General features: G+C 39.5%; 1 protein-coding gene across 1 annotated transcript; it reads left to right on the plus strand.

Annotated features, from left to right (window-relative positions):
* The first annotated feature begins 21,728 nt into the window (after positions 1–21,728).
* Positions 21,729–27,344, plus strand: LOC311067190 (galactose-specific lectin nattectin-like). The gene is made up of 6 exons (XM_084088879.1): positions 21,729–21,918; positions 22,310–22,363; positions 25,794–25,873; positions 26,357–26,491; positions 26,959–27,070; positions 27,180–27,344. The coding sequence occupies exons 1-6, from the start codon at positions 21,861–21,863 to the stop codon at positions 27,236–27,238; spliced, it is 498 nt and encodes a 165-aa protein (XP_083945005.1). The 5' UTR covers positions 21,729–21,860; the 3' UTR covers positions 27,239–27,344.
* Positions 27,345–27,557: the final 213 nt, after the last annotated feature.

A 27,557-nucleotide genomic window follows, 5' to 3' on the forward strand; every position in this document is an offset into this window, starting at 1 on the left:
ATTTTTAATTGTGCATGTCTCAGGCTGTACCACCAAAGGAAAATAAATGTCTTAAGCCTTGGATTTTTTAAATTGGTTTTATTAATAAAGTAAAGGCATAGAACCAGTTTATTTGTAGTGCATTGACCATAGTTTTATATAATTAGTTTATTAATTAAATGATTAAAAAGACAAAAAGACCTTGAGATATGTTTGGTAATAGTACCTGAATGAATTTAAAATTAATTTGCTATATTTCAGATCAATGTATTTGTTTTCCTTAAAATTTTAATAAACACTAACTTTATTCTCATCTGAATTATAAATAATTTATTTCTGTATAATACTACCATTAAAAACATATTCGATTTTCTTTTTTAATCAATGTAGAATGTGTCACTTAAAAATGAACAGATTAGTGCTCTGTTTAAGGACAAGAAATGAAAACCAATGCAATATGATGAATGTTTGAACCCACAGTTTTTAAATGGGGTTGGATAAATATTTTTTTTGCTTTTAAACTGTGTGTGTATGTGTATGTGTGTGTATGTGTGTGTGTAAAGCACAATGTTGGGTTTTATTGTGAGTGTACACAAATATAAGTAAACGCTTTGCAGTTTGAGTAATGTCCAGGACATTGAGTAATGTCCTGTCCTCTTTTTGCAACACTGAGTTGCCTGTTTATCACTGTAAAGCTGCTACTTTATAAAGTGCTATAGAAATAAAGGTGACTTGACTAGGCTGTGTTCAGACTGCGGGTGTAACAGGATTGTCTCTGCGTTGTGTTGTGTTTAACTCATGATGGACATAAATTCACACTTAAGGATAGATTACTGTTGACAAAACAGAACAGCAGTGATCAAATTCGCAAATCACACTTGCACTTGTTCGCAGCCATTCACTCTCTCGGCTGGTACTAATCTAAATTACTTCCACTACATAACTACATAAACAATTATACAACAACAGATTTGAAACACATGGTCTGTACTTGTTGGCAACACATATGATCAGAATCGGGAATCACATGTTCTAAAATGTCTTTGTATTATTTTAATCTAATGTTGCCAGTTTCTTTTAAAGGGATACTTCAGGATTTAGCATTAAGCTTTGTATTAGTAGAAAACCTGTAGTATTTTTGAATTACCATGCTTTCCACCCTCATATCCCCCTGAGACAAGAGATTTATGTATTTTTTGTCTGGAAAAAATCCTCCGATGACGCAAAAATCGTCATTTTGCGTCATCTGAGGATTTTCTGGCCAGAGACTAAAGACTACAGCCAGTAGATGGCGTTGTTTCGCATGTTTTCAACCCACCCATAGAGGGAGGGATCTCACTCCCAGAATGTACACAGTGTCAGCCGTCTTTCTTTGGAAGCTAAGCTAGCAGGCTCTTGTTCTGTGGAGAAAGCTGAATAGTAGGAGAAAGCTGAGTAAGTAGGGGTTACCATCCTCCTTTTCCCGGACTTGTCCGGCGGGCGAGATCGTTCAAAATGTCCGGGATTCGGCTTTTGCGTTCTGCGGTCGCCATTCATTGTTTACATGCACACCTTTTGTTTCAATCTAACTGAATTCATTCCGATTGGTGAATCTGAATGTAGTGTTTACATGAACGCTAAACAAGTGATCGGTTGATGTGCGTTTTACCATTGCTAAGAAAATTCCTGCTTCTCCGTGAGAGATGCGAGACCCGACGCGTCTCAGTAATGACGCCACCGGCCTCGCGCCGTTCTCCCGCGGCCGTCAGCCTCGTCCTGCTCGCCACAGTAAACATAATGAATGAATGGCGACTGTAGAACGCAAAAGCCGAATCCTGGACATTTAGGGCAATCTCTAAATCCCTGGCAAACTCATCACGTAGACTAGCCTTTTTATTTTCAACTGCAAACTCTTACCGGTAGGCGTGGCCTCCTAAGGCAGCGAAGCAAGTGCATTCTGGGAGTTGTTGTCTTTCATCCACATAAGCCAAAAATACATTTTCTGGCTTTTCTCAGTCTAGAAAGCTCCAAATTAAAAAATTTCTTCACATTTCTTCTACTTAAATGACCTATTTTAAATACACATTCATCTTCCCATAGGTGAAGTATCCCTTTAACTCCCCTCACACGAGTGCTTATCAATGTGGGCGACTGTCAAACTGGATTGTCTTAAGTGAAGATGCTGAGATCTTGAGAGATTTGTTGTGTTTAATGTTCTGTTGGGATTTAAAAACTTTGTTATAGGTAAAGGATTTCGTTTTTTTTTCTTTTGAGTTCTAAAATAACTAAAAGAACTTCACTGCTCTATTTGCACGCGTTGTGTGATCCTTGAGATGCTTTCTTTTTACCACTTCGTGGTAATTCACACAAAACAATATATGAAACTTTATGTAATACTGTGACATGAATTATGTTAATAAGCATTAAAGGGATGTTTCGGAATAATTTCAACCTAGGGTCTTTTGGACCATGACCTCGAGCCAGATGTTGATGTTTCATTGAATGTTTCATTGAAAATTTCATTTGAGTTCACCAAAATCATGATTAGTGGCACCTTTATTTGGGACCCTTGACTCTTTAACATAATTTATTCTCTGGTTACACTAATTGTGTGTTTATTTTGCACATTTGAAGCAGCAAGAATAGTAATGAGATGATATGAAAAATATAATCATTCAATAATATTATCATCATGTAGTACTGTTAATGTCAGCAAGTGTGTAATATATGAAAAGTGATTTTTAAAAAGGTTTTTATTTTTGTGGTTCTACGGTACGAGATCAGCAATGTTGTCGTTATCTGCACATTTGTTTTTAAAGAGACGTTGCGTACAGAAACTTAAAGTCTACACACTGTAAAAATAGATGTACGGTGGCCGAGAGAGCTCAACGCGCTGCAACTGAAGAAAACACACGCACATTAAGAAAACATCATCAGTTTCACAACACACATGTGCTCCAAATACTCACAACACAACCAAATACAGAAACGCGCTACAAATAACACAGACCACAACGGAAATGTACTTGACATTTATTGAAGGTGTACAGAATAATAACCTGGTAGTGAGACACAAAATAAGAGTGCCTTTAATATATTTGGTGAGTGTGACTAACGTTTTCAAATTATAATTTTACTTGTTTAATTATTTATTTATTTGTGGGATTTATTCTAGCAATCTCCATGTGTTTTTTTGTTTTGTTTTTACTGTTGGTAGCCATTTTAGGATGCCAAATTACTTATTCTAATGTGTGTAAGGCTACGTCTACATTAATCCGGATACATTTGAAAATGGCGTTTTCGTTTATAAACGCTCTCCGTCCACACTAGCGTTTTCGGACGTTTCAGTGTGGATGAGAAACTTTTGAAAAATGCCTGAAAACGCTAAATTCACCTTTACTGCGCATGTGTAAAACCCCACAAAAGATCACTGATATGATTCAGATGGAAAAACAAATAATGAAGTTATCGCGCAATTCTTCTGACATGATCATTTTATTTAGTAAAATATCTCACCATTCACTGATGCGGTCCAGGTCGCACGCAGTCACCATATGTTTGGTCTAAAACACAACTGCTCTCATGTATTACCGCAGGACAGCAAATGTGAGTAAATTCTGTCATCTTTGCAGGACTGTGATATGAAGAGTGTGCAATGTAGAATATTTTTAGCAACAGTGTGAAAGTGAATAGCACATAACAGGCACAATACTGGTATAAACATGAATATCTATTGGTACAATATGCGTCACATGACTAAATTTACGTCATCGTTTTTAAATCCCTCTGGTAAATCCCTCACAGTCCACACTACAACGTGAAAACGGCGTTTTCAAAAAGCTTCGTTTTCATTAATAAAAACGCCGTCTCAGAGTGGATGGTTTACATATGAACAGTGTTAAATTTCACTGACAGTAGAAATGATGCACCCTCTCATAAACTACCCAGTTGGGTTATAATAACCAACTGCTGGTTTGACAAACTGGAATAAACTGGATTGGTAATTTTGTCTTCTGTCCTAAGAGAAAACTTCTTGAGGTGAGTTAAGGTTTCTGCAAATCATGCTTAATAAGCTGGATGTCCTTCCTCTGTCGTTTATGCTGTTGTCTTCTTCTAGCACTCTTGCTCTTCTTTACTGTAGTCTTCGTCTATCTCACCTCCGCAGGCGGTTTCAACACATTCTCTTCACGCCCATGTTATCCTCTTGATAATCTCTGTGGTTGATTACAAAACATTAAGTTCAAGAACCTAACTTTCAAAACTTTTGCTCATCTCATCCTGCTCTACAAAAAAGAGGAAGTCAAATGCATTTGTTTCTACACTCAAAAAAAAAAAAAAAAAATGTATGCCTAAACATAAGATTTATGTATTTGAATTGCATATAGAGTTTCCATCCATTTGGATTACATAGTTTTAACATAAACCAATTAATAATCTGAATGTGATTCATATTTTTAAGTCATATATAAATGAAACAAGTAAGATTTATGTAATTGTATTAATAAACTGAATGTGATTCATATTTGTCAGTCATATGTAAATGAAACGGGTAAGATTTATGTAATAGTACACAGAAAAACGCCCATGTTAAATTAACTGCTCAGTGTTCATATGTGTGCACACTACAGAGTTAAAGAACCATTGAAGCAGTGTTGAAGTTAATGAGATAATTAAGTGGTGATTGAGCATTAATTATGAACACCTGCTGTTAACAAGCAGAATCACTGAAGAACAGAGAAACACAAGAACTACAACTGACTTCAGCCACAGCCTTAGATGAAATCAACTGAAGAGAAAAGAAGACATTAAATCTGTGAAGATCTCAGCAGAGGAGGATTAAACAACTCCACAAACAGCATTACCAGCTTCACTTATTACTAACCAGACTGACTTTATTTAATTTCCGTTTGAATGAAACCAATAGTTGTATTTTAAAGTCACCATGATGGTGGTTAGCGTTTGCTTTAGTTGGGCTCTTGACCCTTGATTTTTTTAATATAAAATGTTCTCTGGCTGCTATAATTGTGTGTTTAATCCTGTGTTACTGCAGCATGAAATCCAGCAATATTATAACAATAAGTTAGAAGACTTTAACAAACATGAACATGAAAAAGTCAGTTTAATATGACACACACAGACATCAACAATCAGCGTATGAATCTCAACAATGGTGACAATCAAAAGTACCTTGCTGCAATGCATGCTGGGTACCAGCATGCATTGCAACATGAATAAATTATGCAGCTGAATTGTCCTATAATTTAGTTTGATTCTAAATATTTGCTTTTATTTTTTGCTGTTGTTTTTGTTGTGATTTAGTAGCTTTTCAGTGATGTTCTGAATTAATCTGTTTATCTAAATATTTTTGATTGTCACCATTGTTGAGATTCATACACTGATTGTTGATATCTGTGTGTGTCAGCATAGGCCAATTTTTTTTATTTTATGTTTGTTTAAAGATTTAAAAGGATTGTTATATTGCTGAATCTCATGCTGCAGTAACACAGGGTTTGTGATGTGAATATATTAGAGGAACAACGCAATTGTTAGATTATAAAAACCTCAGTGAATCAGTCTATTTCATGATGATTATAAATCCATCAACAGGAAACCATCATCACCTGATCTCATTTCACTTTAGCTTTCTTTGCTGCTGCAAATGTGTTTAACAAACACACTGTCACAGCAGGCAAAAAAACACAATATGTACATTAAGAGTTAAGAGCCCAACTAATGGAAGCACTAATCACTGATATGGTGACTTCAAATGACACACATTAGAGTTAAACCTCTGTTAATTCTCAATAAAACTTTTGTAGACGTCTGACAGAAATAAAGTCAGTCTGGTTAGTAATAAGTGAAGCTGGTAATGCTGTTTGTGGAGTTGTTTAATCCTCTGCTGAGATCTTCACAGATTTAATGTCTTCTTTTCTCTTCAGTTGATTTCATCTGAGGCTGTGGCTGAAATTACTATTTTTTGGCTACGATAAGGTCCAGTTCTGGTTTAGGCTATTTCTTTGCTCTTGGCTGACATGTGGCATTGCTATGCAGAGGTGTAAAGTCCAGGTTCAGAAAGTAAAAGTCCTCCTCAGTATTTTGTTCCAATCACCTGGATTTGCTAATTCAGACAGGAGAGAGAACTAATTAGTGAAATCAGCTGACTGAGTTCATGGGTGGAATAAACATATGGCAGGACTTCTACTCATTGGGCCCTGGATTTCCCACCTCTGTTCATATGTAAACCATCAGCAGGGTGTTAAATAAACAGACTCAGTGTTAGATTTAATTCGATACTTAAGTGATTAATTGTGTGATGATTGTTTGATTATTGAAGACACCTGATGTTAATGAGCAGAATCACTGAAGAAAAGAGAAACACAAGAACCTGAACTGACTTCAACCACAGCTTTAGATGAAATCAACTGAAAAGACATTAAATATTCTCTTATTACAAACCAGACTGACTTTATTTCTGTCATTTGTCTACAGTTCTTTTTGAGAATTAACAGAGGTTTATAACTTGATGTTTTATTGTAAATGTTTGGTCACCATTATTGGTAATCAGCGTTCCTTTAGTTGTGTAGTTTGACTCTTGGCTTTTTATGTGAGTTTGTGGTTTTTGTAAAAGTGTTACAAAACACTGTTAGTGAAAATCTTTTAACAATGAATAACCACACTGTTAACCCTTGCTGTAAAAAAAAAGTCAAATTCTGACAGTATCATACCATTTTCCATTAAACACGCAATCTACTGTAGAAAACAATGCATTCTGGGTTATAATTGTAGTTTAAAACTGTTCATATAGAAACCATCAGCAGGGTGTTAAAGAAACACAGACTCAGTTTTAGAGTTAATTCGATACTTAAGTGATTAATTGAGTGATGATTGGTTGATTATTGAAGACACCTGATGTTAATGAGCAGAATCACTGAAGAAAAGAGAAACCTTTATGGTGATCAGTGTTACCTTTAGTTGGACAGTTTGACTCTTGGCTTTTTATGTGAGTTTTTGGTTTTTGTAACAGTGTTGACTAAACACATAATTTGTTGCAAAGGATGCGTATACAAAAATGATCAGATGATATAGTTTTCATCATCATAAAGAAAAATGTTTGACTAAACTGACCAAACCTGCATTGTTAGACTTTACCAGTTTTTTTATTACAGTAAAATAATGGCAACAGTAATGTTGTAAAAACTACTGTAAAAAAAAGAGAAAATTAAAACTAATTTCACTTGGAGAAACCGACTGCCTTAATCGTCCAACTGTCATTGTATTAACTATGTATTGTTGTATCTAATGTATTAAGTTTATGTTTATGTTTCATTAGCTACAGTCAGAATTATAAAGTAAATCTGGTTAGTAATAAGTGAAGCTGGTAATGCTGTTTGTGGAGTTGTTTAATCCTCCTCTGTTGTGAATATTTTCAATTTCCAACAAAACTTGTTAATTATTAAACTCAAGAAATAGGCAGAATTATTCATCATTGTGCAACACATTTTGGATACCACATGACAACTTACAGTGCTTGACTTTTTCGTGAAAAGGAGTGAAGAGTATTTTGCCGTTTTGAAATCATTGCAACCTCTATGAAAATGATGGATACAGCGTGGGTGCGAGCATGGGCGTGTCGTGATGCACGACTGACTGATTACCATTGAAATGTGAAAGTCATGTATAGACTATCTTGACTCTTTGAATTTTAAATCTGGATGTATGCACATTGGCCCGCGAAAACCTCAACTTGTCGTGAACACACTTGCACTAAGAAAAAGTGCGGGGGACGAATTTACATTTTTATAAAAAGTGGGGGGGACACGTCCCCCGCATAATCTACGTCCATGAACGAGAGTATAGCGTCATTTTACCAGTGTTGCCCAGCACGGCTATACACACCATGTTACAGCACAGTAGTGCTAATGCAAACAGAAACCAGTCAAGAGAAATTTCATGTCGGCATGTTTTTTTAGCGGACTTTGCCTTTCCGGTGAGCGCGAGCGACTGAGCAGAGCACGGAACACACACACAAAGGTTGCAGCGGAACATTGAGCAGAACGCGCTGCGAACACAGAGCGGAGAGCACAGCGCGTGCACACACACACACACACACACACACAGCGGAAACACGCTTCGAAGATGTGCATCTTCGGAAACTGAGCCACTCGCAAAGTCACAAAACATGCTGAGCCGGAGTGAAACCAGATCGCCGAACACGGAGAGGCGGGGCGGTGTCCCAAAAACCTAAAATGACAATCACAAGACAATTACATGCTCTCGCGTGTGAAAATAAAGTAGCAGGCCGGAATAGGCCCGCGGGCCTTGAGTTTGACACGTCCTGTACAGAAGTCACACAAGATCCACACAGTAAACAGAAGCGGTATCAGCTGGTTTTACCTTCTAGCCTCAAGGGGCAGGCTTTAAAGGGTGTACTTGATCTTGCGGGTCATCAGGGGCAAGCAAAAACCATTCGTCTAGCCCGCCAACACTTCTTCTGGCCGGGAATGGGAAATGATGTGTGTGAATACATCAAGTATTTTCAAAGATGCATCCTAGCCAAGGCTCCTGAACCATCTGCACGGGCACCTCTTGAAAGTATTAAGACCTCTATGTCCATGGAGCTGGTATGTCTGGACTTCTGGTCTGTGGAGGATGGGAAGAAATACTCAGTGGATGTGCTTGTTGTGACAGACCACTTCACAAAGTTGTCTCATGCTTTCCCTTGTGCGAATCAGTCTGCAAAACAAGGAAGCTGTGGGATTGTGTATTTTGTGTGTACGGATTCCTGAGTTGCATCCTCACCGACCAAGGAGCCAACTTCGAGAGTGCCTTTCTAACAGAGTTGTTGAAACTATTAGGAGTCACAAAGTCTCACACCACTGCGTACTACCCCATGGGAAACGGAGGAGTATAGAGGTTTAATTGGACTTTAGGAAGTATGCTCTGAACTCTGCCTCTAAAAGAGAAGCACAAATGGCCAGAGCAAATACAAACGCTGACTTTTGCCTATAATGCTACGTTCCATGAGATGACAGGGTACGCTCCGTTTTAGCTTATGTTCGGTCGATGTTATGTACAGACAGGTGCTACATGACCCTCTAGTTGTTGATCATGGTACTTACATGAAATCGTTGATGTCATACCTCGATGAGGTGGCTGAGATAGTGCAGCGGCATTCTGAAAAACAGCAGAGGAAACAGGCAATAGGTTACGTTTTCTGAATATTGGGGACTGTGTGCTGGTGGCAAATAAAGGAGAAAGAGGGAAGAGGAAACTAGCGGATAAGTGGGACCCTGTGGTGTACTCTGTAGTAGACAGGAACCTGCAGAAGCACAAGCTAGAGGACAAGAAAGGGAATGTGAAAATAGTTCACAGGAACCTGGTGTTACACATTAGTTTCCTACCAGTTGAATCGCCTGATTTGGAGGAAAGCATTCTGCTCTTTGCGGAAGATTCAGAGTGTGAGTCACGTAGCGTCAGAAGTGAGTCCTGTGCGGATGACTTGGAACCAACAGATCTGGAGGAGAGAACCAGGAGATGGGTGAATGGGGACTCTGAAAGCCCTGTAGTTCAAGACTCTGAAAGCCCTGTAGTTCCAGATTCTGATGTTGAGGAAGCTGTGGGAACAGACCATTTCAGTTCGAAGGGAAAAGAGTCCAGTGACTAGTTGCACATCAAAGAGAATAGTAGCAGGGATCTCCCTCAGAGTGGAGCTGAATCCATATCTTGATACCCAAGTTCCAGTTACTGCCGTTCAGGGTGTTAGGACACGAGCAGGTAGAGTTGTTAAGAAAGTGAACAGATTAACTGAGCACAATGGTGACCCAAAAAAATAAATCTTAAAGTAAACTACTGGCAACAGTGTTGCCAGCATATACCTTTTTTATAACTTAGTTTATTACTGTAAAAATACATTTTGTGGGTGTGTCTTTTTATCTTACACTGTTAACCCTTTCAACCCCACAGAAAAATACACACTACAAAGAGTAACTGTAACACGGAGTAAGAGACATTCGAATCCATCTGCAAGGCTTTATTAAGAATCGTCAACAGGCAGGAATAATCACCAGAAAACAGGAACAACGTAGGTAATCCGGGACACAGTTCAATAGACAGGCAATTGTCGCAATGGCAGGTAGCAGGAATCGTCAACGGGGTACACAGTCCAGAGTCATACACAGAAAATCCAACACAGAGATAAACGCTCAGAATTACGACCATAGGGAACGATAAGACTTCGCAATGAACAAGAGAAAGTCCGTGCCTTATAAAGGCGATAACTAATGGGATGATGAGCCACAGCTGAGACGGAAAAGTACTGGGTCCGTGTGAGAAAAGAGTCCGGGCGGAACTAATATTCGGGTGATGGTTCCCGCTGTGTTCGGTCGGAAAGGGCCACAGAGGCGCTATTAGTGACAGAGCCCCTCCCCTGCGAACGGCTCCCGACGTGAGCTCCTCCTCGGCGCCGAGGTCTACCACGAGGACGAGGAGCGGGTTTCTCCGAGTGTTCCCGGTGGAATGTAGCAGTAAGTTGGGGGTCGAGCATGTCCTTAGAACTGACCCAAGACCGCTCCTCGGGGCCGTATCCCTCCCAGTCCACGAGATACTGGAGGACCCCGCCTCGGCGCCGAGAGTCCAAGATCTGGTTGATCTGATAAATGCTCTCTTCTGCGTCCATTAGGGGAGGAGTCTCTGCCGGAGCGGCCTCGTCCTGGTCCCCCTCTCCTCCCGGTTCCACAGCGGGCTTGAGCAGGGAAACATGAAAAGTGGGTGAGATGCGGTAATGAGATGGGAGATCTAAACGGAAAGACACAGGAGTGATTTGTCTGAGGATTTTGAACGGACCCACGTACCTTGGGCTAAGCTTTCTGCAGGGGAGTCGGAGTCTCAGGTCCCGGGTGGAGAGCCAGACCCACTGTCCGACCTGGTATGGGGGAGCGGCTCTCCGGAGGCGATTGGCTTGGCGGGTAACTCGTTGGATTGCCTGTCGTAGGTTGGTGTGTGCTAGATCCCAGGTAGCTTCGCTCCTCCGTAGCCAGGTGTCCACTGCGGGGAGGTTAGTAGGTTCCCCGGACCACGGGAATAGTGGAGGTTGGAAGCCTAACACACATTGGAATGGGGTAAGTTGGGTGGAGGGCTTCCTTAGGGAATTCTGGGCGTATTCAGCCCACATGAGGTATTCGCTCCAGTCCTCCTGATGGAGGTGACAGTAAGCTTGTAGGAAGCGGGAGAGTTCCTGATTCAGCCTCTCCACTTGTCCATTGGATTGCGGGTGGTACCCTGACGTGAGGCTGACGTTGACATTTAACTGAGACCAGAGGGACCTCCACACACGGGACGTGAATTGGGGTCCTCGATCCGAGACTATGTCCTCGGGCAAACCATAGAATCTAAAGACCTGGTTGAGCAAGGCTTGAGCAGTCTCCCATGCAGTGGGAAGTTTGGGAAGCGGAATAAGGCGGCATGACTTGGAGAACCGGTCAATGATGGTGAGGATCACGGTGTTGTGGTGAGAAGGTGGCAAGTCGGTCATGAAGTCGACGGCCAGGTGGGACCATGGTCTCTCTGGGATGGGGAGAGGCTGGAGCAGACCGGCAGGGCGCTGGCGTAGGGATTTGGTTTGGTTGCATGTGACACACTCCTTGACGAAGGTTAGAATCTGTTGAGTCATGGAAGGCCACCAGAACTTATTGAGAACGAGTTCCCTGGTCGCCTGGACGCCGGGGTGGCCGGCGCTGGGATTTTCGTGGATCAGTGTCAGTACGCGATGCCGTAGGGGAGCGGGGACGTAGGTCAGTCCAGGAGGGCATTCCGGAGGTGCAGGATCTGTTTTTAGAGCCTCAGTGATCTCGGCCATGATGTCCCATTGCACGGGGGAGACGATCTGGGAGATGGGAATGATGGTGGCCGGAGAGGTGTCTGATTGGGACAAGTCGTATTGGCGGGAGAGTGCGTCCGCCTTACCGTTCTTGGACCCGGGCCGATAGGTTATGGTGAAGAGAAACCTGGAGAAGAATAACGACCATCTGGCCTGGCGGGCATTGAGACGTCTGGCGGTTCTCAAGTACTCCAAGTTCTTGTGGTCGGTTAGAATGAGAAAGGGTATGGTCGAGCCCTCCAACCAGTGTCTCCATTCCTCCAGGGCCGCTTTCATGGCCAACAGTTCTCTGTCCCCGACGTCATAATTACGTTCCGCGGGATTGAGTTTGCGAGAGTAGTAGGCACACGGGTCCAATTTCTCTGGGGTTCCCTGGCGTTGTGACAGTATTGCTCCGATACCTGTGCTGGAGGCGTCCACCTCCACAGTGAACTGACGTCGGGGGTTTGGGTGTTTCAAGATGGGAGCCGAGGTGAAACGAGTCTTCAGATCTTGGAACGCTTTCTCGCAGAGCGTAGACCATGCCAGCTTGTTGGATCCACCTCCACTGCGAGTGAGGGAAGTTAGAGGAGCTGCCACTTGACTGAAACCCCGGATGAATCTTCGATAGAAGTTGGCAAACCCCAGGAAACGTTGGAGGTCTTTGACGGTTTGGGGACGGGGCCAGTGTAGCACGGCGGAAACCTTGCTGTCATCCATCGTGACTCCCTCAGCAGAGATGATGTATCCTAGGAAGGAGACGGTGGAGAGGTGGAAGGCACACTTAGAGAGTTTGGCGTACAGCTGATTCTGGATTAGTCTTTGGAGCACAGCCCGTACGTGTTGGACGTGTTCGGACAGGGTGTCGGAGTAGATCAGTATGTCATCAATGTAGACTATGACGCACTTGTTGAGCATATCTCGGAAAATATCGTTGATAAGGGCCTGAAAGACAGAGGGACTGTTGGACAGACCGAAGGGCATGACCAGATATTCATAGTGGCCAGTCGTCGTGGAGAAGGCCGTCTTCCACTCGTCACCTGCCCGGATGCGAATGAGATTGTAGGCGCATCTCAGGTCGAGCTTGGTAAAGATACGGGCAGTGCGGAGTTGTTCCAGGGCTGAGGGTACCAAGGGTAGGGGATAACGGTACTTGGTTGTTACTTCGTTGAGGGCTCGGTAGTCGATGCAGGGACGCAAGGATCCGTCCTTCTTTTTTACGAAGAAGAAGCCCGCCGAGGTAGGTGAGGTGGAGGGTCGGATGAACCCCTTGGCGAGTTCCTCGTCGATGTATTGCTGCATGCTCAGAGTCTCGGGTTGGGACAGGGGGTATACACGACCCTTGGGGAACGTGGCTCCAGGTAAGAGCTCGATGGCACAATCCGTGTCCCGATGAGGTGGAAGCTGGGTGGCCCGGGACTTGCTGAATGCAGAGTGGAAATCCCAGTAAACCTCGGGAAGGTCCTGCGGGGGTTGACTTCCAGGTTGGGGAACTGGGACCACGTGATGGTTCCTCTGTGGGGATTTGAGACACCTCTGGAGACAAGATTGGGACCACTGGGTGATGTCCTGATCCTTCCAGGAAATTTGTGGATCGTGGAGGGTGAGCCAGGGGTGGCCAAGAATAATGGCGTGGTGAGGTGATTGGGTGACATGGAGCTGGATGGTCTCGGTGTGCAGGGAGCTGGTGATCAGTGTGATGGCCTCAGTGATGTGGTAGATCTTTCCAGCACCTAGTGGTCTTCCATCCAGGGCTGCCACCGCCATAGGAGGGTCACATGGAACAAGAGATATGCGATGGCGATTAGCAAAGTCTTGGTCAATAAAGTTACCGGCCGCCCCTGAGTCAATAAAGGCTTTAGTCTTGATGTGGCGGCCGTGGACGATCAAGCACACATCCAACAAGAGAGAGGGTGACAAGGAATTGTGGCTTACCCGAGTACTGGTGGTTCTAGGAGGACGAGCGGAACATTGAGCTCGGAAGTGACCAGACTGACCACAGTAGAGGCATAGACGATTTCTCATCCTTCTCTCGCGCTCCTCATCAGAGAGGCGGGAAAATCCCACTTGCATGGGCTCCTCCAGGCGACTCCTGCGAGAGCGAAGCAGATGGTCCAGTTTGATCGCCATCTCCATATACTCCTCCAAAGTCTTGCTCTCATCCCGACAAGCGAGCTCAGCCTGCAGGTCCGTGCGAAGCCCTCGACGGAACATGGCCTTAAGGGGTTTTCCTTCCCAGCCCGCCTGGGCTGCTAGCGTGCGAAACGTGAGAGCGTAATCCGCAGCGGTGGAAGATCCCTGGCGAAGGTTTAATAGTTCCTCCTCCGCCTCCTTGCCATCCTCAGCGTGATCAAACACCTCCCGGAATTTGGTGAGAAAGCGCTGATATGACGGGAAAACCATCTGTTGGCCCTCCCACAAGGCCGTTGCCCAGCTCAAGGCCTTACCGGTGAGAAGGGTGCAGACGAGGGAAACCTTGCCATCCTCCGTCACAGAGCCCGGCGGCAGCGAGTTCACATAGATGGCACACTGCATAAGAAAGCCCCTGCACTTGCCTGGAGAGCCGTCATACTTCTCTGGAAGTCCCAAGCGGGGTGCGTGTATTCCCGTGGGGAAGACCGCGGAAGGCGGCGCGGTGGGGGCTGCAGTGGGAGGATTCGATGCAGTGGGGTCTTGTTGCACAGCCTGTGGGAGCGACCGCATAGACCGCACCAACTCCTCGGTCATGGTGGTCAGCCGATCCAACTGTTGGTGATGCACAGTCAACAGAGAGGCTTGCCGTGTCACTTCAGTAACCACTTGATCTAAAGCCGCTGGATCCTGAGGTGGCGAAGTCTTCTGTAACACGGAGTCAGAGACATTCGAATCCATCTGCAAGGCTTTATTAAGAATCGTCAACAGGCAGGAATAATCACCAGAAAACAGGAACAACGTAGGTAATCCGGGACACAGTTCAATAGACAGGCAATGGTCGCAATGGCAGGTAGCAGGAATCGTCAACGGGGTACACAGTCCAGAGTCATACACAGAAAATCCAACACAGAGATAAACGCTCAGAATTACGACCATAGGGAACGATAAGACTTCGCAATGAACAAGAGAAAGTCCGCGCCTTATAAAGGCGATAACTAATGGGATGATGAGCCACAGCTGAGACGGAAAAGTACTGGGTCCGTGTGAGAAAAGAGTCCGGGCGGAACTAATATTCGGGTGATGGTTCCCACTGTGTTCGGTCGGAAAGGGCCACAGAGGCGCTATTAGTGACAGTAACAAGTAACATTGATGCAGTGTTGCAGTGAGATAATTAAGTGAATATGTAAGTGATTGTTGAGCATTAGTGATGAACACCTGCTGTTAACAAGCAGAATTTAATCACTGAAGGAAAAGAGGAACACAGAACAGAAAATAGAGAAACACAAGAACTACAACTGACTTCCAGCCATTACACATTATTACACTTATAATTACCCAGTATGACTTTATTTCTGCCATACATCTACAGAAGTTGTTATTGAGATGTTTAATTGAAAATGTGTGGTTTGAAGTTACCAATAGCAACTTTATTTATATAGCACAATAAAAACAATACAAGTTGACCAAAGTGCTATACAATGTCACACAGAACACAAAAAGAGAAAAGAACATCACATAGGCAACACATATAATAATTGTCACTGATTAAAAGTAATTTAAAACAGATGTGTTTTGAGTTGCCCTTTAAAATCCTTTACAGCAGTACTCTAATATGTTTAGGCAAACTATTCCAAAGTTTAGGAATGCTACAGCAAAAGCGCATTCTCCTTTTGTTTTCGATGTGTCCTGGGTATTTTGAGTAGCTTCTGAGTCGCTGATCTCAAACTTCGTCCAGTCTGATATTCAGTTAACAGATCTGAGAGATAGGCCGGTGCGAGTCCATGCAAGGATTTGTACACCAATAACAGAAGTTTTAAAATCAATCCTATAGTAGACCGGAAGCCAGTGCAAGGAGATGAGGGTTGATCGCAGTTTCAAGGCCTTTAAACGTCAAGCATGATTTCATCTTTGCTAGATTGCGTGAGTGAAAGAAACTTAACTTTACAACAGAGTTTATCTGTTTGTCCCGTTTTAAAGAGCTGTCAGTATTTACACCTAGATTTCGAATTTGTTTAAAGTTAGGTGACAAAGAGCCAAAGTCTACGCAAAATCCCCATTGTTAAATTAACAATGCTCAGAGCACATATGGTCCCACTCTACAGAGTGTTAAAGTAACACTGAAGCAGTGTTTAAGTTAATGAGATAATTAAGTGATTAATTGAGTGATGAATGACCATTAGTGGTGACAACTGATGATAATGAGCAGAATCACGGAAGGAAAGAGGAATAACAAGAACAGAAAAAAGAGAAACACAAGAACTACAACTGACTTCCAGCTACAGCCTTCGCTGAGATCTTGAAAGATCTTCTTTTATCTTAAGTTGAATTCATCTGAGGAGAATTAAACAACTCCACAAACAGCATCACCAGCTTCACTTATTAATAACCAGATTTACTTTATTTTTGTCATTCATCTACAAAAGGTCTTATTAAGAATGAACAGAAGTTTAGATGTTGATGTTTATTTAAAATGTCAGGTCGGAACTTTGTTTGTTCTTATTTCATGTTTAAAATTTAATAAAGAGATTGATGAAAAAAAAAATGTCTGGCCACCATTATGGTGGTCAGTGTTTGCTTTAGTTGGACAGTTTGGCTCTTGGTTTGTTATGTTAGTGGTAGTTGTAACAGTATTTACCAAAACACATAATTTGTTACAAAGAAAGCCAGAAACAAAAATTATCAGGTGATATAGTTTACAGCATCATAATGTTAACCCTCTGAGGTCGACAAACGCGCAGGCGCGTTTTGCTGGATTTTCTCCACATTGTAGCACTATAAACTTAAATTACTCCGTCATTTATGGTCATACAGAAAAAAGAAATATAAAAAAAGAATCTGTGATATTTCTACTTTTGTATGTGTCCACTTACAATCAAATCAAAACACTGTGCTTTTGTAAAATAAAGAAAATAAACAGGGTGTGCGTTCTGCCTCTCCGTCGCGGTGAACTTTTTTTTCTTGAGCACATCTATAAACTGAAACAAAACTCAGCGAATACTTGTCACACATTTATGAACCATATACCTTTATAAACATTTAAGTGTGTACTTTTAAATGATTCAAACTGAAAACAAATATTCTCTGTTCAAGTAATTTGTATAAAACCAACAAGATGTCCAGCTTTTCAAACGCTTGCTCATTATTTTTTTAATTTACCACGCCCACTCGCGCAAAAGATATTCACATGCAAATCTCCACATGGAAATTCTTTCTTACCTTACATCTTTCTTGTCTTCAAATCGCGTTCTTCTTCTGATGTAAATCCAATGTAAGCTCAGGCGCGTCTAAAAGCAGAGACTTGTAAAGTGTTTTGGTGTTTTGTTTTTGAGGTAGGCCTAATGAGCGCGATCGCGTTCCATGTGGAGATTTGCATGTGAATATCTTTTGCGCGAGTGGGCGTGGTAAATTAAAAAAATAATGAGCAAGAGTTTGAGAAGCTGGACATCTTGTTGGTAATATTATTAGCTTGCTATTGTTGCATAAATTTCACATTGCAGTTGAACTGTTGCTAGATATATGGTGAATATTATAATATTTAGACCCGTGTTTACTGTTACTGTGTTTGTGGATATCTGCTCAAACGTAGATATGTATATGGTAACCATAATGTTTTATATTTGAGCGCGATCGCGCTTGAATGTATCATTTTGCAGCGCGATCGCGTTTGAATGTATCATATTTTGCAGCGCGATCGCGTTTGAATGTATCATATTTTGCAGCGCAATCGCGTTTGAATGTATCATATTTTGCAGCGCAATCGCATTTGAATGTATCATATTTTGCAGCGCAATCGCGTTTGAAAAGCAAACGGCTTCATGTTTTTACTATTATCTCATTTCATATCATCATAACGAATGGAAACATTTGAAGTAACATGATAATCAATATATTTTTCTCTAGCTTAGTTGTTACTGAAATCTTTTGGAAGATTTATACTGCTACAGGTTATTGTTATTTTATCCAGCACTGCGCATAGCTTATGCCTACAAGGCACAACAAACCTGGTGTTCATTATATTATATATTGTTGGAAACATTTGTGTGTGTGTGTGTGTGTGTGTGTGTGTGTGTGTGTGTGTGTGTGTGTGTGTATTCTGTGAATTTTAAAAAGCTATTTTAACCAGAAAAATCTAAAATTTATTCCCAAAATCGTGCAGGCCTTTCTCTTGATATCAGTATGTTCACTTTTTTTTTCAGGGCCCAGATGCCACTGAGGACTTCAGTGAACATGAACATGGTAAAGTGAAAATCAAACACCTTGGAAATGAAAGGTATGTACAATGTTTTTAGGAATGGCACAAAGGTCTCTGTCTTTGGATCATTGTTTTCAATAAGTGCTTTTTTGGCATTTGTTGTGTGTATCTTTGGACTATGTTGTGTTGTAAATAAATCCAAACAATTTAAAAGCCATTCTTTTTTAAATCTCCTCATTTACAGTATTGTGCAAGGTTGCTCAGAATGACAGGGCCTGATAGCTCCTAATAGGGCCGTTAGGGGAGGGTCTTTGTCTTTCTCAGGTGTGAAAACAATACATATTAATGACCTCCGCATAAAGCTTTTTCACACAAAACACGTTGTAAAAATTTTAAATCAATATATTGTCTTATCTGAATGAGCAGTCAGGGTGATTTTCACATAGTTTTAGAGCAAATATTCTAGGCTACGTGATACAATTTTCAAAAGTCTTGTGAAGAAATAATCAGTATGGGTTTCATGGCCTTATTTCAGTGAGAATTCTTTTTTGTGTTTTCACAAACCACGCATAAATGTCATTATCTCAAAACTACAAACTTGTACATACATGCTGCTGATATATTATCGTAGCAGAGTTTGTGCTGAATACAGTGTAATTAGACTTTAGCCAAGAAAATGTCACAAGTAACAGAAATAACCAGAAATGTCAGAGCATGTCAGAACACCTCCAGGGCCCAGAAAACAGCTCAGACCTCAGAGAGTTAAATAAATTACTAATCTTATCTCTGACCAAAAGTGGTTATTTGTTATTAAAATAGATGAGAAATTATTAATTATGATTTTTTTTTTAATCAAGATAAAAAAACATCTTTAGCCACACAAACACAGACATCAAGAATCAGCATATGAATCTCAACAATGGTGACATGCTTCATGCTGCAATGCATTCTGGTAGCTACTGGAGCCAGAGGTGGACAAAGTACACAACTTCCTTACTTGAGTGAAAGTACAGACACTACTGGTCAAATATTACTCCGTTACAAGTAAAAGTTGTAAAGATCGATTTTTACTTAAGTAAAAGTACAGAAGTACTCGTTTTTAAAAGTACTTAAGTATCAAAAGTAAAAAGTAAATGTCAATGCATTGTTTTATTATTGTTGCATTGTTGAATGCAATACTTACAGTACCTTATGCCTCTGAATCTATGCCTGCCTAACCCTCGTACCAAAATCACATTTATTTCTAGAACACAGTTCCAGTAGTGGGATTGAATATGAAATTGAATAAGTGCACTCAACAACGTCTACACTGGTTTCGGACACCCAAATGGCTGTTCCCTCAAATAGTGCCTTGGCTTAGTTTTTTGGCTTTGGCGTCAACCCGACTTTCATTTCCAACCAAAATCTAACGTCTGTCCGACGTCGGGTTCTGACGTAAATCTGACGTTCATTTCCAAACCAAAATCATCCCCTGACTGACGTTACTACTTTCTACTCAAGGACCTTGACAGAAATGTAGTGGAGTAAAAAGTGTGATATTTGTCTTTCAATTGTAGTGAAGTTAAAGTAAAAAGTTTCCAGAAAAGATGATACTCAAGTAAAGTACAGATACTCAAAAAGTGTACTTAAGTACAGTACTCAAGTAAATGTACTTTGTTACTGTCCACCTCTGACTGGAGCCTGTGCTTCAGTCCAGGAGAAGATCTAGAAACATAGATGATTTGCTGCATGTTGAATTAAGTATCAAATTATCTCTAACGGTGGTTTCCATATGAACACAGTGTTAAATTTCACTGACAGTATAAATGATGCACCCTCTCATTGGTAATTTTGTCTTCTGTCCTAAGAGAAAACTTCTTAAGGTGAGTTAAGGTTTCTGCAAATCATGCTTAATAAGCTGGATGTCCTTCCTCTGTCGTTTATGCTGTTGTCTTCTTCTAGCACTCTTGCTCTTCTTCACTGTAGTCTTCGTCTATCTCATCTCTTTCAACACGTTCTCTTCACGCCCATGTTATCCTCTTGATAATCTCTGTGGTTGATTACAAAACATTAAGTTCAAGAACCTAACTTTCAAAACTTTTGCTCATCTCATCCTGCTCTACAAAAAAGAGGAAGTCAAATACATTTGTTTCTACATTAACTCCATTTTAAGTAATGCAGGATCTTTCCAAGCCACATTCAAGCATCTTTATATGGCATTAACTTAAAAGTAAGCAAATAATATTTCTTTGAAACAGGTAAATAGCAATATCCAAAACACATTCATCAGCTGGAGAAATATCATTCTGAAAGTGATTCCAACAATATTGCTTCTCTATGCCTATTTTCATTGTGGTGTGAACGCTACTATCTTTAATATTTAGAACGATCTTAATAACTATATCTTTATCGTTATCTTAATAGTTATCGTCCTTGGTGTGAACGGGCCTAATACTGTTATTTCTCACAATATGACATCTATAAAACATCAGTAACACAAAAACAAACATTAATGACACTCATCTTCATCAACCAGTACAGATAAATAACAACAGCAGCATAATTGAGATTCATATTAGAAGAAGACATGATGATTCTTGATGTTTGTATCTAATGTTTTTTTTTTTTTTTTTTTTTTCTTACTATGTATTTAAAAATTAAATTCAGAATGTTTGATATCTGGCAAGAAAGCATTACTGGTGAAAATCTAATAATAACAAGCGATCACTTTTGATCACATTAGTCAATTTTTCTTTATGATGATGAGTGATGTATCACCTGACCATCTTTGATAGCTAATAGTGAACAGAGTTTCTTGCTAGTTAATAGTAGCCACTAAGCAAAATTATGTTCAAAATACATCTTTTCAATGTCTTTGTCACAAAAGCGTATGGTCAACATACCTTCATCATCCCGTCTATATCAGACGTGCAGAACACGTCAAAAAAAGACGTCATAAAAACGTTTATTCTGGCTCCTCAGTGGACGTCTCTTCAACGTATGCTTTTGTGACAAAGACGTAGAAAAGATGTCTTTTGAACATCATTTTGCTTAGGGTAGTTACTAGAATGTTAATAGTGCATTACTCGTTTGTTGCAGTGTAGTTATTCATTAATGAAGGAACAGTATTCAAAAGTGTTACCATTCACAGTATATTCCAGTAGGCTACTTTCTTGAAAACAACAAATATTACCCAGAATTCATTGTTTTCTAGGGTATCTATAGATACCCTATAGGGAGAATGGTATGTTACGGTCAGAATTTGCCGTTTTTTTGACAGCAAAATTTTACAGTGTGCATATTTGCTGATGACCGCAACAATCCTCCATTCATTCCAGGTGAACAAAGAGCATCTTATGAAGAGTGTGAGAAATGTATAAACCATGTACATAAAACATGCACACTAATGCAATTACAAAATTACACTACTGAGTAGATGAATAATAAACATTTATTCTGTATTCATAAAACACACATAAAACAATAATAGTGTTATAACAGAAGTGGCTCAAGCACAAACTATACAAAAACATTGTTTGTACTGGAAGTGAAAACATGAGCATGTGATGGATGATGCTGATAAACACACTCCCCTCCAGTATATAAAGATAAACCAGGGCTCCGGTCCACAACACAATATCCAGACGTTGATATTGATCTACTGAACTGGTTTGTGTCACAAAAATACAAAACTTTGTAATAATTAATTCTGAATATTTCTGTTTCAGTATTCTTTGAGGAAAAATGGCGGTCTGGACTGTCTACCTGTCTCTCTGTCTTCTCATAGCTTTGAGAGCTTCAGGTAAGAGCATTATTCAACGTCTCACATCATTACTGTTATTTTAACATGAATTGTAGCACACCTGTAATGACTAATCAGAAGAATGATCTAATACAGTATGTGCACTAAAGTAAACCTGAGTTTGTTTCTTAATTATTATGATAATATTTAGACAATAAAACAACAACAATCATATCAGCTAGAGTTATTAATTCATATTAATATATTGTATATTTTATTGTTGACAATAAAAAAACAACAACAAATATGCATGTTAAATCTGTAGTATATTTATTATTATTATTATTATTAGTAGTAGTAGTAGTAGTAGTAGAATAGCAGTGCCACTACTACTGCTGCTGCTGCTATTAGCAGTTCTGTTTTAAAAATGTAGTATTTATTTTTTTTTAAGTGGAAGCGAAACCTGTTCAACATAGACGTTCTACTGGAAGTAAAGTTTGTGGCGGTAAGGCTTCTCTTGTCTTCTACTTCTCTTGTCAGTGTGTATACAGTCCAAAAGTCCAAAACCTTTGCATTTATTTATCTTAACAAGTGTGTGTGATACCTGATGATCATGTTCTCCAGCATGCTTTAAAAATATCCTAAAGAGCATCTTGGAAACAAGAAAATTTAACTGAAAAACAGGTTTGCATGATTAATGTAAACAAAAACTAAAAAATACTTATTTGATTAGTGCAAAATCTTAAATGTCTTTTCACATCATGATGTTTCCTTGTTCATATATTTTTTTTAAATCTTTTTTTATTTATTTAAGGTAGCTTTTTTGTAATGAGTCAATACATCATCAATCTTTCTTACAAAACATGATTCACTGATTCACTATGGTACACTGTTAACCCTTGCTGTAAAATTCTGACAATATTATACCATTTTCCATTAAAACAGTAATATACCGTAGAAAATAAAAGTAGCCTACAGAAATATACTGTGAATTAACAGTGCTCAAAGTCGACACTCAGAGGCTGTTTTCACAATCACACCCTATACCCTCATTCACTATTCTCTACATTAGTTCACTAATATAGTCCACTTGAATGAAAAGAAGTGAGTGAATTGAGACACTGATGAACACCTGATAAGCAGAATCACTGAAGGACAGAGAAAAAAGAACAGAAAAAAGAGAAACACAAGAACTACAACTGACTTCCAGCCACACTGAGTGTGAAACCAGTTTACAAACCAGTTTACGATTATTTCTTTCATACATGTACAAAAGTTCTTGTTGAGAATTAACAGAGATTTAGTTAATAAAATTTGTTGTCACCATGATTGAGATCAGTATTTGCTTTAGTTGGTCTCTTGTCCCTGGACTTCTTACCATTCATCTCCCTCTGACTGCTGTAACGGTGAGTTTATAAAACACATTTGTTATGGCACGAAAAAGTCAAGAGGAAGATGATCAGGTGTTTTTTTTTTGTGTGATGATGTCACAATCATCCTGGACATGCCTGGTTTTCAGATTTTTCCTGTATATAGTCATTGAAATTATAGTTATCTCATATTTAGCATATATCTGTGAATCTACAAAATGAAATCAATATTTCTGTAATCAGGTCTTCTGAAGAATATTGTAATCATATAGTGCATTCAATTTTATTTTTCTCCTGCTTGACTGAGACCCACACAGATATCAACAATCAGCGTATGAATCTCAACAATGGTGAAAAGTTTCATGTCGCAATGCATGCTGGGTTCCAGGATAATATAAAACTCCCAGCATGCACTGCTGCATGAATAATAATAATAATAATAATAATAAAGAAATATTGCCACCATTGTTGAGATTCATGTGCTAAATTGTGATATCTCAGTGTTTCTAAAACACAGTGTAGCTCTGTTTCTCTGGCTATGCATCATGTGTTAAAAAAAAGAGTCATTGTATCTTATTGCTGCGTTTTCACAGTGGTGCTAATGCAACACTTTTGATTGAGGATTAAACTCTGAATAAGTGAGAATGAATTCCTTAGTGAATGAACAGGCAATATGATGATTTTGTCATCATAATCATTATAACTGCAGTCATTCATAAACTGTGTGTGCGCAAGTGTGACTTGCAAAAACACAGCTCAAGCAGCAAAAGAAAAACTAACGTTTTAGCATCAGCATCCCAACTAAAGCAAGCACTGATCTCTATAACGGTAACTTCAAACCAAACATTTTCAATTAAACATCTCAATAACAACTTCTGTATGACAGAAATAAAGTCATACTGGTTAATAAAAAGTGTAATAATGTGTAATGGCTGGAAGTCAGTCGTAGTTATTGTGTTCCTCTATTTTCTGTTCTTGTGTTTCTCTTTTCTTCAGTGATTCTGCTTACAATCACTTACATATTCCCTTAAAGGAGAACTTGGTAACTTTTTTAACGTAATAAAACTGTCTAGAAATCATTTGGATGGTTAAACAACCTGTTCTGGTGATATTGGTGACTTTCCCCGCTCCCCCCAGCGTTCCCAGGCGGAAAACCAACCTTGCAACTTGGGGACTACCGTCCCGGCAAGATAGAAATTGGAAGTCTCGTGAGAAGCGAGAACGAGAATGAGAACGAGCGCGAAACACGAATTGCTTTACGGCAATTCGACATAAACAAACACGCATGTATGATGTATTACCAGATTACCCACCTCGGTAGACATAGCTCCACAAGATACAGTTGGCTTGCTCCGATCAAAACAAACGCACATGAGCAGCGGTAGAGAGGGGAGGAGGCCGCCGCAAGTGAGTTTTTTACGACTGTGTTGTGAAATATACACCCTCCCACAGCTGTAGGGGGAGCTCGTGGGGAAAACATGTGACAACAAAAGGGAAAATCAGCGAAGAAGTGACTAGAGTTCGCTAGAGTTACCGAGTTCTCCTTTAATTATCTCACTGCATCGCTACTTTTTACTCGTAGTGTGGATTTCCCTGAGGGGTTGAAAGGGTTAACTGTGTAAGATAAAAAAGACACACCCACAAAATGTATTTTAACAGTAATAAACTGTAAGTTATAAAACAGGTTTATACTGGCAACACTGTTGCCAGTAGTTTACTGTAAAATTAATTTTTTGGGTCACCATTGTGCTGAAGAGTAGAGCCTGTGCTTCAGTCCAGGAGAAGCTCTACAAACATTGATGATACGCTGCATGTTGCTTTATTTAACAGACGGTGACTGTGTAGTTGCTGATCCAGTGAAAATCTTTTTATGTACAATAGTTTTTTAGTGGTCTCAAATGAAAGAAGTTCACAGTAATACTTTGCTCACATTATTAATGCATTATAAATTTTAGTTAATACATTTAAATGACAGTTGGTCAATTTAAGGCAGTCGGTTTCTGCAAGTGTAATTAGTTAACTATAATTTAGTGCATTTTTACAGAAACAAACTAGATTACAGTAAAGAACTGTACAATTAACAGTATTTTACTGGCAACAGTGTTGCCAGTATTTTACTGTAAAAAAACCCGGTAAGGTCTAACAGTGTAAGCCTGTTATAAGTGTTTATAAGTGTCGGAATGGTTTTCATGGGGAATTGTGTACATACATCACTCGCCCGTGCGTGTCTCGTCATATACGTAAATAGAGAAAAGTTGCTCCGGCTACTTTGCCGTGTGTCTGGTGTGTGAGTGGCAGGGGTTAGCTTTCACATGAGCAAGAAAGGAAGAGATGGAGCAGCAAAAACCCGTTCACTGTAAAGCATCTATTGTGAAGCGTCGCCTTCATCTGCACTGTCATGCAAAGCCGAAGCACGGTCAAAACAATGTTGCATTTTGTGTTTTAACCAGTAAAGGGACAAAAGTTACATACTGTACCTTAAAGTTCTTAATTTAATTACATGAAAGGTCATTAATGGTAAAAATTAAATAAAAAATAATAACACACAAAACTTCCCTTTAACAGTCTGTTTGTCAGGATGGACTGCCTATGGATGCAGATGCTTCAGGTTTTTCAATAACGCTCACACGTGGATTGATGCCGAGGTATGATACATTCATCTTCTAATATGACATAAAAATCATAAACGAATATTCTTGGTTAAATACAACTTAAGCTCTGTAAACATCTGTGACAACTGTCAGTTATCAGAGGAAAATAATTTCAACTTGTTCCTCAGTTTACAAACAAAAATATGTTAACAGTAAATAAATTACAATGAAGCTCTAGGAAAATACAGACACAACACATTTCATGTTATCATGAGACATATATATATATATATATATATATATATATATATATATATATATATATATATATATATATATATATACACATACACATACATACAGTATAAGCAGAACCTTTTCTACAAAAGTAGTCCCACCTCAAAAGGATTAGGATTTAGATTTTAGACTTCATGGGTAAAATAATACATTTGAAAGCATGTCACAGATTTAAAAAAATAATAATAAAAAAAAATATATATATATATATATATATGTTTGTTGTCTCCTCCTCTACAGAGATTCTGTTTTCACTTTGATGGGAATCTTGCTTCTGTGCACAGCCGTGAGGAGTACACTTTTATACAGCGCTTGGTTAGATCCGAAACTTACACCTCAACTCGTACCTGGATCGGAGGCAATGATGCTGTTCAGGTATGCAATTATTTTTTTGATCATACTTTTTGTGCTACTGGGCATTAACAGTTACATTTACATTAAAACAAATTTTCCATTAAAACATTTTTCAAAATGCATAAATGCATGGTCCTCTTATTATTATTTATTTATTTATTTGTTTTTTTTTTATTATTATTATTTTTTGGTCCTCCGAATAGTTAGTTTAGGGCATTGGCAACCATGAGATGGGCACCGCTCACCATGATCATGACATACTCGAGTGTTTGTATTGTGAAACTTGATGTGAAAAGTAATAGTGAAATAGATGGCTGATATAATAGTGGAGTAATTTAGCCCTGCCTTAATTATTTTTCACATGTTCTTTACTGATAACCTTTCTGTGAAATAATTTCTATTCATTTCTGTTTAGATTTCTGACATTTTTGAATAAAGATTAAATTAAGCTTTGTAAGCTGTGGACAAAAAAACAACTCTGTTCACAGGAGGGAGTTTGGCTCTGGAGTGATGGATCACAAATGAAATTTCAAATATGGTCGTCTGGAGAGCCCACTAACTATCTTGGAAAAGAGCACTGCCTTGAGATGAACCATGCCTGTAAGTTACTGCTGTTAATGCTCATAAACTATCTAAAAAAACTAAATAAACTTTTTTTTTCATAATGCACAAATGATTAAAACAAATATTTTGTTCTATCTTGCAACAGATGGCCACTGGAATGATGACTTTTGTTCTGAAAAGAAGCCGTTTGTGTGTGCGTACTGAACCAGCATGAGGAAAATCAATGCAGAAGAAACAATCTACTTTGACTCATTTACTTCCCTTTAGAAATGTTCAGGGGAGGTAATAAATGTGTTTTAAAGATGGTTAATTGTGTTTGTTTGATTGTGTTTTGTGAATGATAAGTTAATGACTCAGTGACACCTGTTAAACACCATTTTATAATTTGGGTATCACTCCACACACTCTCTCTCTTTTCACACTAACACACGTTAGAATAAGTAATTTGGCATCCTAAAATACCAACAGTAAAACAAAACCCCAAAACACATGGAGATTGCTAGAATAAATCCCACAAATAAAT

This window comes from Abramis brama, assembly GCF_963993115.1.
Source record: "Abramis brama genome assembly, chromosome: 1".
Lineage (NCBI taxonomy): Eukaryota > Metazoa > Chordata > Actinopteri > Cypriniformes > Leuciscidae > Abramis > Abramis brama.

What these genes read in the sequence shown, in the direction of transcription:
- LOC311067190 (XM_084088879.1), top strand. Translation starts at nt 21,861, where the DNA reads ATGGCGGTCTGGACTGTCTACCTGTCTCTCTGTCTTCTCATAGCTTTG. An exon ending in CATAGCTTTGAGAGCTTCAG is followed by an intron (nt 21,919 to 22,309) that starts GTAAGAGCATTA and finishes TTTTTTTTTAAG; the next exon opens with TGGAAGCGAAACCTGTTCAA. An exon ending in GAGGCAATGATGCTGTTCAG is followed by an intron (nt 26,492 to 26,958) that starts GTATGCAATTAT and finishes CTCTGTTCACAG; the next exon opens with GAGGGAGTTTGGCTCTGGAG.